The sequence below is a fragment of the Callionymus lyra genome, chromosome 1 (genome assembly GCF_982586985.1).
Source record: "Callionymus lyra chromosome 1, fCalLyr1.hap1.1, whole genome shotgun sequence".
Taxonomy (NCBI): domain Eukaryota; kingdom Metazoa; phylum Chordata; class Actinopteri; order Syngnathiformes; family Callionymidae; genus Callionymus; species Callionymus lyra.
In genome coordinates this window covers 5732101-5744783 of record NC_141818.1, presented here as the reverse complement: position 1 = coordinate 5744783, position 12683 = coordinate 5732101, and the positions used below count along the sequence as shown (strand labels likewise).

General features: G+C 38.9%; 1 protein-coding gene across 2 annotated transcripts in view; it reads left to right on the top strand.

Moving 5' to 3' along the window:
• The first annotated feature begins 6544 nt into the window (after positions 1–6544).
• znrf3 (zinc and ring finger 3) overlaps positions 6545–12683 on the top strand; it is a 64349-nt gene continuing 58210 nt past the window's right edge. Inside the window, exon 1 of one of the 2 annotated variants that reach the window (XM_087789585.1) lies at positions 6545–7198. In XM_087789585.1, coding sequence (XP_087645711.1) covers positions 6950–7198 — 249 coding nt within the window. In that variant the 5' untranslated portion in view covers positions 6545–6949. The remainder of the gene's footprint in view (positions 7199–12683) is intronic. The other variant, XM_087789576.1, reaches the window with a different exon arrangement.

Below are 12683 nucleotides of genomic sequence, written 5' to 3'. Positions count from 1 at the left end.
AAACATTCCGGATCTATTCAATTTTTTCGAGGATTTATCAGTTTTTCTTGTTGTTGAATTATTCCTCTCCGGGTTAACGCGACTCGTTCGTTCGGATTGAAGCGCTTCGAATGGTTATACGAACTATTGGAAAAGCGCTACGAGAACCGTTGTAACTTTCACTGGAAACAGGATTTGGCAAAGGCTGCTTGGTTCGTTGGATTCTAGCGTTAAAATAACTTCCCGCTAAGGCTGCACGATATTGGAAAATAGTGCGATATTAAATATTGGTGTCTTGAATTGCGACATCGATTTTAATGCAATTTTTTTTTTCTTTCACTCAAAAATGTATCCGCGTGCACACGCAGTACCGTAGAAAAGGTCCGCTGGTTTAGAGAAGGAAAAAGATGCCATATTTCCCTCTCTTTTATTTCCGTGCTTCAGTGCCGACATGTTCGTAGAAAAATAACGCTCAGTCTCGCGGGACTTGCATCTGTTTCCCACAAAACTGAGCGACATCAGAGAGGAGCCGCCGGCACGTCGTGATATCACCAAATCAATAATAAATCCCACCTCCTTGTACACGCACACATAACCGTTTATAAATTACCTGAGGCTAACAACTTAGCTCATTAGCATACGGCAAGACCGACAGGTTTACACTTGTTTGAAAGTTCTGCGATCTTATAAAAAACGCTGAAAACAACAAGAGATGAGTAAGTCATAAGTTAGTCTTACTTCCGTGTATATACTGAGCCGCTCCAAGCCACGCCGGACACTGATTGGTCAATGTCGGCACATGTTTTCGATATGCATAGTGCAATATCGCAATAAATCGATATTTTTTCGATATATCCTGCATCCCTACTTCCCGCCCTTTCTAATGTGATATCTGATAAATAACTTTGTTTTTATGGGGGGTCTGAGGTTAGTGGAGAGTCAAAATGGCGGATGATAGAACTGAATTGTTCCTTGATCTAATAAAAGTATAAGAAAAAAAGATTTGGACGTCTCTGGATATGAGATTCTTTAAAGGATTTATCGCTTTTATTCTTTTTCTTATTGATCAATTATTCTTCTCTGTAACTCATGGTAAAATCTGAGAGCCTTTTTCGCTGGGTTTTATCTCTTGTTGATTCATTATTCCTGTCTGTAGGTCACGGTAAAAATCTGAGCTCTGATTGGTTAATGCCACTTGTTTGAAGCGTTTTGAAGGTGTCGAAATTATACGAAAAGTTCAACAAGAACCATTGTGTGGCAACACTAGCACTACTTGGTCGTACCTTGTAGTCTCTCATGTGATACATGAAAAAGAAGGTTGAGTTTCTAGGGGGCCTAAAGTCAGTGGAGAGTCAAAGTGGCAGTTAAACATAGAGCGTGATGCTACTGTAATTCTAATGTGGAGGTATGGAAAAAAAACATCCGGATTATCCTCTAAATACATTTATTATGTTATCACTGGAATTTTGTTCTTCTTCTTGGTGACACATTTTGAAATGTTTATTTTATTTTGAAACTCTAAGATCACAGAGATACCGAAGCTTCCAGAGGTGAGATGACTCATGAAAACCGGAGCAGACCCAGACACCTCAAGATTATTTATTAAAACCATCTTCGTCTTAAGTGTAGTCAAGTGAACTATAATGTACACTACCCCGATTTACCAGAAGGGGGCGAGCTCGTCATGAAAAGCTGATCCAGGATCGATGCACCTTGTTGCTTTGGATTTAAAACCTCGAGGCCTGGTTGAGGATCTTGACTAAAGAGAGAGTTCTCTCTGTTCCCTCACACCAGAACCGTCGACGTGTCACATCAGGGACATTTGGTCCAGATCAGGATTCATAAAAAAAAAATGGAGGGCCGGTCCAATGTGTTCTGTAAATTATTGCCATGCAGGAAAGACTGGAGATCATTTGGGTATCCTTTTCTTTTTCCTCCCTTTTATTTGTTTTTGTTGCTGTTTGTTCCTTAGATCCAACACATGTGGACCATTTCCTGCTGGACCCAGAACCATCTCAGTTGGTTTTAATAAGGACAGCAATGACAGCAGCGCTGCCGCTAGTCTAAGTCACTCCGATCATTACCTCTGCCAAGAAGGTCTCAGAGTCGTTGAGTTCAACCGTCAGTCTTTTAGACAAATCATTGAACGGAAACCAAATATGTTTTTGATTTATAGTTAAAATCCCAATGAATATAATGGGACGTGGAGCAGATGAATGGAGTTTAGTGTTGTTCTGGATTACCGTCTGGAACTAGGAAGGTTTTGAAGGATGCATTGGTCACTTGTATGGCTTCTCACCGCTGCTGCTCAAGCTTATTTAAAATCATTCTTAGGACACAACATACAATCATTAAATTGAAAAACATATGTGCGATGATGTGAATTTGATTCATTTTAAGCATTACTAAAACACTTTAAAACATCAATAAAATACATTTTAAACATTAGTAAAACACATTAAAACATCAATAAAATACATTTTAATATTATTAAAACACATTAAAACACCAATAAAATACATTTTAAACATTAGTAAAACACATTAAAACATCAATAAAATACATTTTAATATTTTTAAAACACCAATAAAATACATTTTAAACATTAGTAAAACTTTAAAACATCAATAAAATACATTTTAAACATTAGTAAAACTTTAAAACATTAGTAAAACACATTAAAACATCAATAAAATACATTTTAATATTATTAAAACACCAATAAAATACATTTTAAACATTAGTAAAACTTTAAAACATTAATAAAATACATTTTAAACATTAATAAAATACTTTTCAAACATTAGTAAAACTTTAAAACATCAATAAAATACATTTTAAACATTAGTAAAACTTTAAAACATCAATAAAATACATTTTAAACATTTGTAAAACTTTAAAACATTAATAAAATACATTTTAAACATTAATAAAATACTTTACAAACATTAGTAAAATTTGAAACATCAATAAAATACATTTTAAACATTAGTAAAACTTTAAAACATCAATAAAATACATTTTAAAAATTAGTAAAACCTTTTGAATCATCAATAAAAAACATTTTAAACATTAGTAAAACTTTAAAACCAATAAAATACAGATAGAGGTAGAGAAGATTGGAAGAATTTGTCTCTGGCTCCCCCACTGTTAGAACAGTGTAATTGCAAAAGTGTACACTGTCATTAAAGGGGTATTAATTATATAATTATATATTATATACATTTTTTTCTAACAAGGCTCTTGTTGTCTTTTTCTTAGGAGCTTCAAGGGTGATCTCAGTACTTCAGCTATTATGGAAATTAATGCAACCGTCGTCTCTGACCTTCTTCCGTTGTCAGCTCCTGATAATATGTTCTGAGCATCATTTGTTCCACGACTACAGGGTTCTTCCCTTGTGTAGTTCCTCTGGTGTAGTTCCTCTGGTGTAGTTCCTCTGGTGTAGTTCCTCTGGTGACGTCTCTTAATGCTGCTGTTGTTCAGGAGACAAGAGTGTTTTACGATCCATCAGTGTCTCGGAACAACGTTAGCTTCGAGCTAAAGACACACGTTGTTCTTATTCAGTTCACACTGATCCTTGTTGTGTGTTTGAGACATTAAGTCACTGTGTTCAGTAATAATGCTTTGTATACATGGAGACATGATGTTTAATGATGTAAGAAATATTTACTGTTTACTAAATAATATCATTGATAGTTGGAGGAATTTGCTACTTTGAAAACACATCAGATAGATATAAAGATGGATGGATGGATGGATGGATGGATGGATGGATGGATGGATAAATGGATGGATAAATGGATGGATGGATAGATAGATAGATAGATAGATAGATAGATAGATAGATAGATAGATAGATAGATAGATAGATAGATAGATAGATAGATAGATAGATAGATAGATAGATAGATAGATAGATAGATAGATAGATAGATAGATAGATAGATAGATAGATAGATAGATAGATAGATAGATAGATAGATAGATAGATAGATAGATAGATAGATAGATAGATAGATAGATCTTTTTTATCGTCTTCTCCAGCGGTATATATATTTTTTATTATTAATTTATATATTAATATTGTTATTATTTAGTGTGTAATCCTTTGAAATTCGTTTTTAAATGTATAAATCTTCACCATTTACACACATTTATTTTTATTTTTAATGTATGTCTATCAACGTCTTGCTTTTCCGAAATATTTCGAATTGTACAAGCCCTAAATTTTATAAATACCTTCTTGTGTTTTAAGGTTTTCCTCTGTGTAACTCATAACTATGACCTTATTTCCATATAACAACCTACTTTTCTATTATAAATATGCATATAAAAATGAATGTAAATGTAAAAATGTATTTTCCTTTACATTTACATTGTTTTATTTTGTTTTTATTTATATTCTTAAAGTTATTTACCTATTATATAGTTATATACCTATATTTAAAGCATACATTTGCAATAGTTCATTTTAATACTCCATAAATGTAAATGAGTTCCCATAATTCAAGTGTAATTACACATGTCCCCACGTGAACTTCTAATATTCCCTGATTAATTTCTTCTTTAATTTTGTTGTTTGTTTGTTTCCTCTCAGGTCGAGACTTGACTCTGGATTCTTGCAGAGAAACAGATGCTGTGAGATAAAGAGCGAAATGATCTGAGAGATGATTATCTTTAAAGAACATTGAGTCAATTTAAGCGTAATTTGATTTAATTACACATGGGAACGTTTCCCGGTCAAACCTCCTCACTGATGGTTGCGTGTGCGAGTCACGTGACGAACAGAGAGAAAAAAAACCTTTTGAATTTAATTAAAACACGTTAAGAGGATGTGTTTCATGGAAAAGATGGTCTTTTAATCAAGTCTATCAGATGTAATTGTGACCACAGGAGCCGAAAAGAAGACGTGAGACTAAAAGAGACAGTTGAGATCATTATTTGTCATCATTGTTTCCTGGGTCCGACCCAGGTCCTCCTCTTAGGAAGGCCCCACTACACATCCTCTGCAGTGGTTCTACACTGAGTCTTTCCTGGATCAAGCTCATTAAGTCATTAAAAAACACGAATGCTAAAGCTAGCATTAGCACTAAACAAGTAATAATTGCTAAGTGCTAAGTATTAAGTACTAAGTGCTCGTTCATATTTTTTTTTTTCTAAGAAAAACTAAATTGGGACAGATATTCGTAGCACAACGTTACTTAAAATTGAACGTATTTGTTTCTGGCTCCCCCCAGTGTTAGAGCTTAGTGACTGCAATTTAGTGAAAACACCATTGCTGTTGTACTTTATTTATTTGATTGTTTTTACATTACATTTTTTTGATGTTGGTTTGGATGTATTTTTTTCTGCTGGACAAAATATATATATTTAATTACACGTGGGAACGTTTCCCGGTATATATACACATTCTCCAAAACATGAACTGCACCAGATAAAAACTAACAGGGACTTTTGTAAACGTTTGTATTATTGTATACACTGTATATTGTGAAATAACAAGTTTTTCAAATCCAGAATTCAATTCAATTGTATTCTTATTTAAGTATTTTATTCAATATTTGTTTTCTTGTGTGCTCTTGCTTATTGTATTTTTTTCTTTTCACCTAATGCTGCTGAAAACAAAAAATTCTAATAAACTAATAAAGGAAAAATCTAGCTAAAAAGGAAAATCTATCTATCTATATATATATAAAGAGTGTGGACTCTTTATATTCAACTTTTAAATGGTCACAATATTTTATCTTTGCAATAATAACCTGTTAAAAGAATCTACATTTTCATAGTAATATCTATATATTAAATGTATACACCGGTGTGATATTTCTCGTTTACAGTGACATTCAATGTACAAATGTGGTACCTGACAAGTAACATTATAAGTAAGTAAGTAAGTTATATTTATTTATATAGCGCTTTTCCAGACCAGGGTCACAAAGCGCTTTAACAATCAAAACAATACTCAAAAAAGTATATACTTTCAAGATCAAGATAATACTGAGAACAACACAGGAGTTCCAGAAAATCAAGGAAAAGCCTGAACAATGTTTTAAGGGTACAACATTTTTTCCATACCATATACTTGATATTTTAAAGATTTTAATTGTTTATCTTGGTAAATATTCTTGCTTCACCCACTGAAAATAAAATGTAATTTTCACTTGGGGATTAATAAAGTATTTATGATTCTGAATCGTAGCAAGTCGTGGATCTAAAACTTTTAATCTTTGCTTTTGTTGGACTCAATTGTCGGCGAACAAACATGTTTTAATGTCGCAGCTTGGTTTGCATGATCGGAGGGGCGGCCCTGCTGCAAAAAAACCAGTGACCATTGCTTCTCAAAGTGAAATCTCCTCTGAAAAACCTCTGAACCTGGACCACAAAAAAAAACAGGTCCTGGTCTCTCCCGAAAGAGGGTCGTGTTTGTCTTAAGGTGGCACGACAGCGCCGCGAACACGCGTGTGCACAACCAGGAAGTGGACTCGTTTTGAAACAGAACCGGAAAACGCCAGAACCGAGTCGCACTTTTTTTTGGGGTGTTTTGTTTAACTCAAAATCGGGAACTTTTTTTTTGGGCGACACGGCGGAAGTACCGGATCCTCCTTAACTGTGGAGAAGCGTGAGAAGGATCGGTGGGTGGAGAGAGAGAAGCCTTTTGGGGGAGAGAGAGAAAGAGAGAGAAAGAGAGGGAGAGAGAGAAAAAAAAAAAGTAAAAAAAAAAAAATCACGTGTTGAGAGATCAAAGGAGATCCGCTTTGTAGAGGAGGAGGAGGAAGAGGGGGAGGAGGGGTGAGAAAGAAAGAGGGAGAGAGAGAGAGAGAGAGAGAGAGAGAGTGTAATTGACAAGACTCGCAGTGGCGAAATAAACACGCTCCGCTTGCACAATCCTCGCTGCGCTACCACGCATCCAGCAAGTCCCCCCAGATTCCCACGAACCCCCGACAATGATGTTCCGATCGGCGCCGGCGAGATGATGGTTCTACCGCGGAGAGGTGGCGGCGGCGGCGGCGGCGGCGGCTCGGATCGTGTGCGGCTGGCGGTGCTGCTGCTGGTCCTGGCGTCGGCCGCCTCTCTCGGCACCGCCAAGGATACCGCCTTTGTGGAAGTGGTTCTGTTCGAGTCCAGTCCCAATGGGGATTATACGACCTACACGACGGGATTGCAGGGACGCTTCTCCAAGGCTGGAGCCACGATCAGCGCGGAGGGGGAGATCGTTCAAGTACGTGGAGATATTTTTGTTTTTTTTAATTCATTTTTTAAAGGGGTTTTATTTCAGCGGGAGCTCGGCTGAGCTGCAGCCGGGCGACGGTGCAGCGGCGCCGGCTGTGACTTTGACCGAGTCTGGCCCCCTTGTTTGGGAAAAGTTTCTCCGCAGGGTCTGTCAGAAGTTGTGTGTGTGATCGAGTGTGTGTGTGTGTGAGAGAGGATGGTACTTGAAAAAGTCACAAGATGGCTCCGATCTTTTATTATTATTTTTTTTTAAAAACACATTTTTTCAGGTTAATTTTCCCTCAAATTAGCATCGAAGGCTAACAGGTAAATGCTAAAGCTAGCAACACATCCCGCTGGAAAGTTAGCGAACTTCCCCAAAACAAACCCTCGCTTTCATTCTTAAAAGTCGCCATTAGCGCCGGAGTCGAATCGAGTATTTGTTGGGGTTTTTTTTTGTTGCCCACATGTCTGTGTTGACTCGCCAAACAAAACGCTGGTGCATCTTCCAAAGGAGTATCAGTTCCTGTTTCTCCATCAGTCATTCAGTTAGACGTGTCCCGGCTAGCCAGGGTCGCAGCCCCATCACTCACAGTCCGAATACAGAAAGGAGGCAGATTGACGTGTTTATTACGATCATATAACACGTTTTTAATCCATGTTGAAAGACGACTAGTGCAAGATTTGCTGCAGAACACATTAAAAACAACACTTTAATTCAATATATTTGACTTAGAAAATAGAAACAAGTGCATAGGTTTGGTTCTGTAACTGCTTCAAATACTGCAGTTTCTGTTTCTCCATCACTACATTCATAGACTTTAGTCCCAGTTAGCCAGGGCCATTGGTAAAAACTCACAGTACGAGGCGAGAACCTTTCAAAGTTTTTCCAGCAGGTTACACGGCAAGTGTTTATTACAAGTTTTTACACAGATTGCTTAATCTACTTCAATCCCATAAAGCCCGGAGGTAGAGACAGCCTCGTGTGCCAGAGCTTTTATGTTTCTGCGGTTTTTCTTCTAGTCAAAGTGACCTGAGATGAAATGATTGATCACCTTCCAGGGATTTTCGTTTTATTCAAATCTTATTAAATATAAATTATTATGTTGTATTGGAGGCGACTGATGGCGTGTACCAGATTCAGGAGTTGGTCTGGAACGCATGCAAATATTACTAGTTGATGTGGATTCTATTTCAAGCAAATGTACTAGTTTCCCTACATTAAAAAGTAGTAGCTTGCAGAAGTATTTTGTTATGATGTTGAAATTGTTGCAAATAAATGTAGTTTCATTGTAGAAACCTTTGATAACAAACTGTTTTAGAAGCAACGTTCATCAGTTAAACACAAAGTCTTAACTCATGTTTGGTACAGTTTTGAAGATTTTAAATGGCGACGAGCTCAAAAGAGAGATTTAATCCGGTGCAGAAAATATCAAAGTTTAGCCAGAGTTAAAAATCGAATCCTGGACGACTCTGATTTACAGTCTTGTGACTCATAATGTACAAGATTATTTTTTAGGATTGCACATTAAAAAGGAAACGGGTAGATGAGTTTTGAATGTTTCTGCATGTTGCAGAAACCTCACTATAACCAGACACTTGATAGCAAAAGGCTCATTAGGAAAAAAGGGGGAATGTGGAAATTATGATATTGAATCTTTAAATATTAGTTAAAAAGGTGAGACAGGCAGACGGGTGTAAGTGTAATATTGAGATCTGATTTTTATTTACCACAAGACTTTTTAATGGAATCATAAAAACGAACACTGAGCACTGAACAGGTTATATTATGGGCGATAATAAAAGTGTATCCAGTCGTATGCATGCTGGATAAAACCCCCCCCCCCCCAAAACGAAAACAAGATTTGACTAAAATAACTATTTAACCAACAGGTTTGACAAGAATTTGCTAGGCTAATAAAAACAAAAACATTTATTGAGCCAAGACTTTGCTTTAATCTTCCATTTTAATCTTCAAATAAGAAGTCATCCGGATCTTCTGCTGGGAATCGAAACCGGTGTTTCTCATGGTTTTAATCGAGTGATGCTCAATGTTAGCGTGAAGAAACAGGATATATCTTCTCAGTATAAAAACAATTTATCTCACGTTGAAATCCATTTCTTTTGGACTGTTTACTTTAAAACGATTCATGTTTTTTTTTGTGGTCGTAAAGTAAATCTCATCCAGGGAAGTAGTCTTCCAGGGAAAAAGCACCGCCTGACGTTAGCATCTCGTCACCTGCAGATGTTCTTGCAAAGTAATTCAGCGACGATGCTTGTTGACCGAACACACGTCGGTGCAAAAAAAAAAAACTGCAGCGCAAGAATGTCTGCGAGCGTCTTTTTAAATGGTTTCTCAGAACGCAGACTTTGAAACGCTGATGACATGTCGAGCGAAGGAAGGAGGGAGCAGCAGCAGCAGCAGCAGCAGGAGGAGGAGGAGGGGGATCAAAGAAAGGGATGCTCACAAAAACAGCCCTGTTTATACACAACCGTGGCCTCTCGGCGCCACTCAACTAACCACGCCGAGCTGCCGGACCTCAGCTTTACATCGCAGACCGCATCTATTTAGGCTTTGCTTTCTTTTTGCTAACATAGTTCCTGACCACTTCGAGGCGGCTTATATTTTTTTTTGTCGAGCTATAATGAGCGGCAGTTTTTTTCTCCTCCGTCCTTTTACAGTGTGTGTTCCTTCCTGGAGATTTATGCCGAGTCCAAGACGGACGACCAACAACAACCTGAGGAGTATAATTTGAACGTTGAATTCCTCGCTCTATACTTGTAAAATAACAGTGTTGTGGGATATAGTGTTACTCCTGTGGAACCGTGTGAAAATATTCAGGTTCCGGGGGAGACTTTTTTTCGGGGAGGGGGTTGATCGGTTGTACCTGAGGTGTTCACACGTCTGTACGCACGAGGGTAGAGTTACCTTGTGTGCACAGTGGTGGTCAGACCTCAGCAGGTAGAGGGTTTTAAAAAATCCAAGGGAAAGGGGGTGTGGCTGCGGTCCTAAACAAAGACCCTAATCGCCGCTTCCTCTTATTCCCAACTACCATTTCTTTTTTTTTTTTTAAACCGAGTTCCCCTGAGCTCACACCTGCTCATCTGAAAGATCACAAGGTACACGCCTGGAGCGCCAGATAATAAATTAAAGTTAATGGGAAGAAAAGGAGGTTTGCGATGAGCGCTTCGCTCCCTGCAGCTGGAAAGTGTCTCTCGATTGCTGGAATTTTAATTGACGCTGCAGAATGTCTCCGCCATGACTGTCGGAGCAGCGACTGATCACCTGAGGAGACTCTCTCCTGGCAGAGCGTTCGAAGACGCGGCTTTTTTAACGGTCGCTGATCAGTGGATCGTTGCCGGCTGCCAGACTCGGTTGCCCCTGATTCACCAAGTTGTGGGGTTGAAAAAACAAGTCGCTACTAAAATGTTTTAAGAAAAGTTTGATTGAAGTTAGCTTGTTGTTGCGATGGTTTAAGATGGTGACACGTCAACGTCTTGAAGGACAAGGATCTTCTACAACCACATCTACTTGCACAGCTAGTTAAGCTACGAGCTTATTAACAAGCTTATTAGCTCGCTGAGTAGATCGCTACGATCTTGCGCTTTTAGCGACGTTTCAGGCGACATCTGTCGGGTCAAATCTGAAGTTTCAAATTTTATTTTGATTATTTTATTTATGAACAATTGCTTTATTTGCTGTGGATAATTAGAATTATTGGAATAAATGTAGGTCTCCTTCGGGAAATTGTCCCTCAGAAGGGATCAATAACGTTCTACCTAACCTAACCTGAGTTTGGTGAAGTGTAGCCCACGTTTACCGTTAAGAAACCAGATTTATTTTGACGTATCCAGAGAGAGAACATGAATCGAGAAGAAAAACTAGATAAAATAAAAGAATAAATAGATATCCATCCTATAGATGCCCTGAAAGATCTAATGGACCAGAGACATCAACAATCTTTGGTTCTCCTCATGGCTTCAACTAAGATAAAAGTGACTCGGATCCACCATTTTGACTTTCCGCTAACTTTAGACCCTCAAGCATTGACCTACCTTTGTAGATGCCATCTTACGGGAACCTTACTTCATGAAAACCCCCACTTTTCCGATCCAACCTTTGTAAAGATTTCGCAGGCGACCTGAAGAAACGACTAAAATCTTTAGGTTGCAAACTGCCCGCTATAAGGGGTTATGTGTGTCCCTTTCAAATGGGATGTATTCCATATGAGGCTCTTGTGTTTGTTTGGTTCAAAGAAACGTGGTTAATGGGTTTCACATTCTCAATGGTCCATCGCTGAACGAACACTTGTCATGTGGATGAAAAAACAGTAAAAGCTTGTGCTCGACAAAGTGGTTGAACCTGAAATTGGCATACAGTGTGGGAACCTGTTGCTAATCTTATTAGCAAGTCAATTGTATTTCTGATTTACGTTAGCTTCGAGCTATCACGAGAACAGTTCTACAGGGATTCTTGTTTTTTTTGTTTGTTCTGTTGAAGCTAACTTGGCGTTGTGGATTTTGTTTGTTGTAATGGCTAACAAAAGTGTGAATTTTGAAGAAAGTATTTAGGAAGTACCTCACTTTAGTATCCTATCAATAGCCAGTACAGATGTTTGTCGTCGTAAATAAGAGCCATGTCACCTTCAATATCACTTGATGCTTCTGACGCTCACTTTATTCATCTTCCACCACGTAAAGTCCACGTTCAGTCACTTGCTAATGGGTGTTTTTTTTGTCTAAATAGCTGTGGGAATATCGAGTGCCGGGCCTCCCTGCTCGGCCCGGACTCTACACATTCTCCCCGTTGACAGACCCAAACGCTTTCCAGATGTTCTTAACACAGCTGTCAGCCCAGGGTCTTCCTTCTCTCCGTCCACAGAGGTCGTTCCCGTCTCGTCCGTCGTACCTTTTTTTCAAGCTTTTCGGTCCCGAGAGTTTCGACTGATTCGGGTTCACAACATCTGCGTCCGATTTTCAAGCGAGCGCGTGCCGCCCGCACGAGAGCGTGACCAGACCCGGAGCCCATGGTGTCGTCGGTCAGAACCGGAGGGAATTAATGTGGCTTCGGCCAAACTTCCTGACGGGGAGAGCGTCCTCTAAACGAAGAAGAAGAGGGTGTAGACGTTTGATCCTTCAGGGGTCTCGGTCCCCGGGTCCGATGAGCCGGACCAGCGCCTACCTAGGAGCTGGCAGGAGTTGTGTCGCATTTGCTTTTAGACTATAATGAGAGCTTTAGCGGTTGAAGGCATCCAGCGCAGTTTCTCTCACCACAGCCTGGAAACCCAGAGAGGCCATAACGGGCCGGTCCCAGACGGGCCGGTCCCAGTCAGCCGGGGCCACTCCCAGCACATAGAAGAAGCAACAGTAGCAGCAGCAGCAGCAGCAGCGGCGCACAAACGTTTTGGTTTTAAAGGTTAAAAGTGCTGCTCCTCATTTATTGGCCGGCGGTCGGCGATGTATTTTAAGTGCTATCGTCTCTTTAAACCGCCACC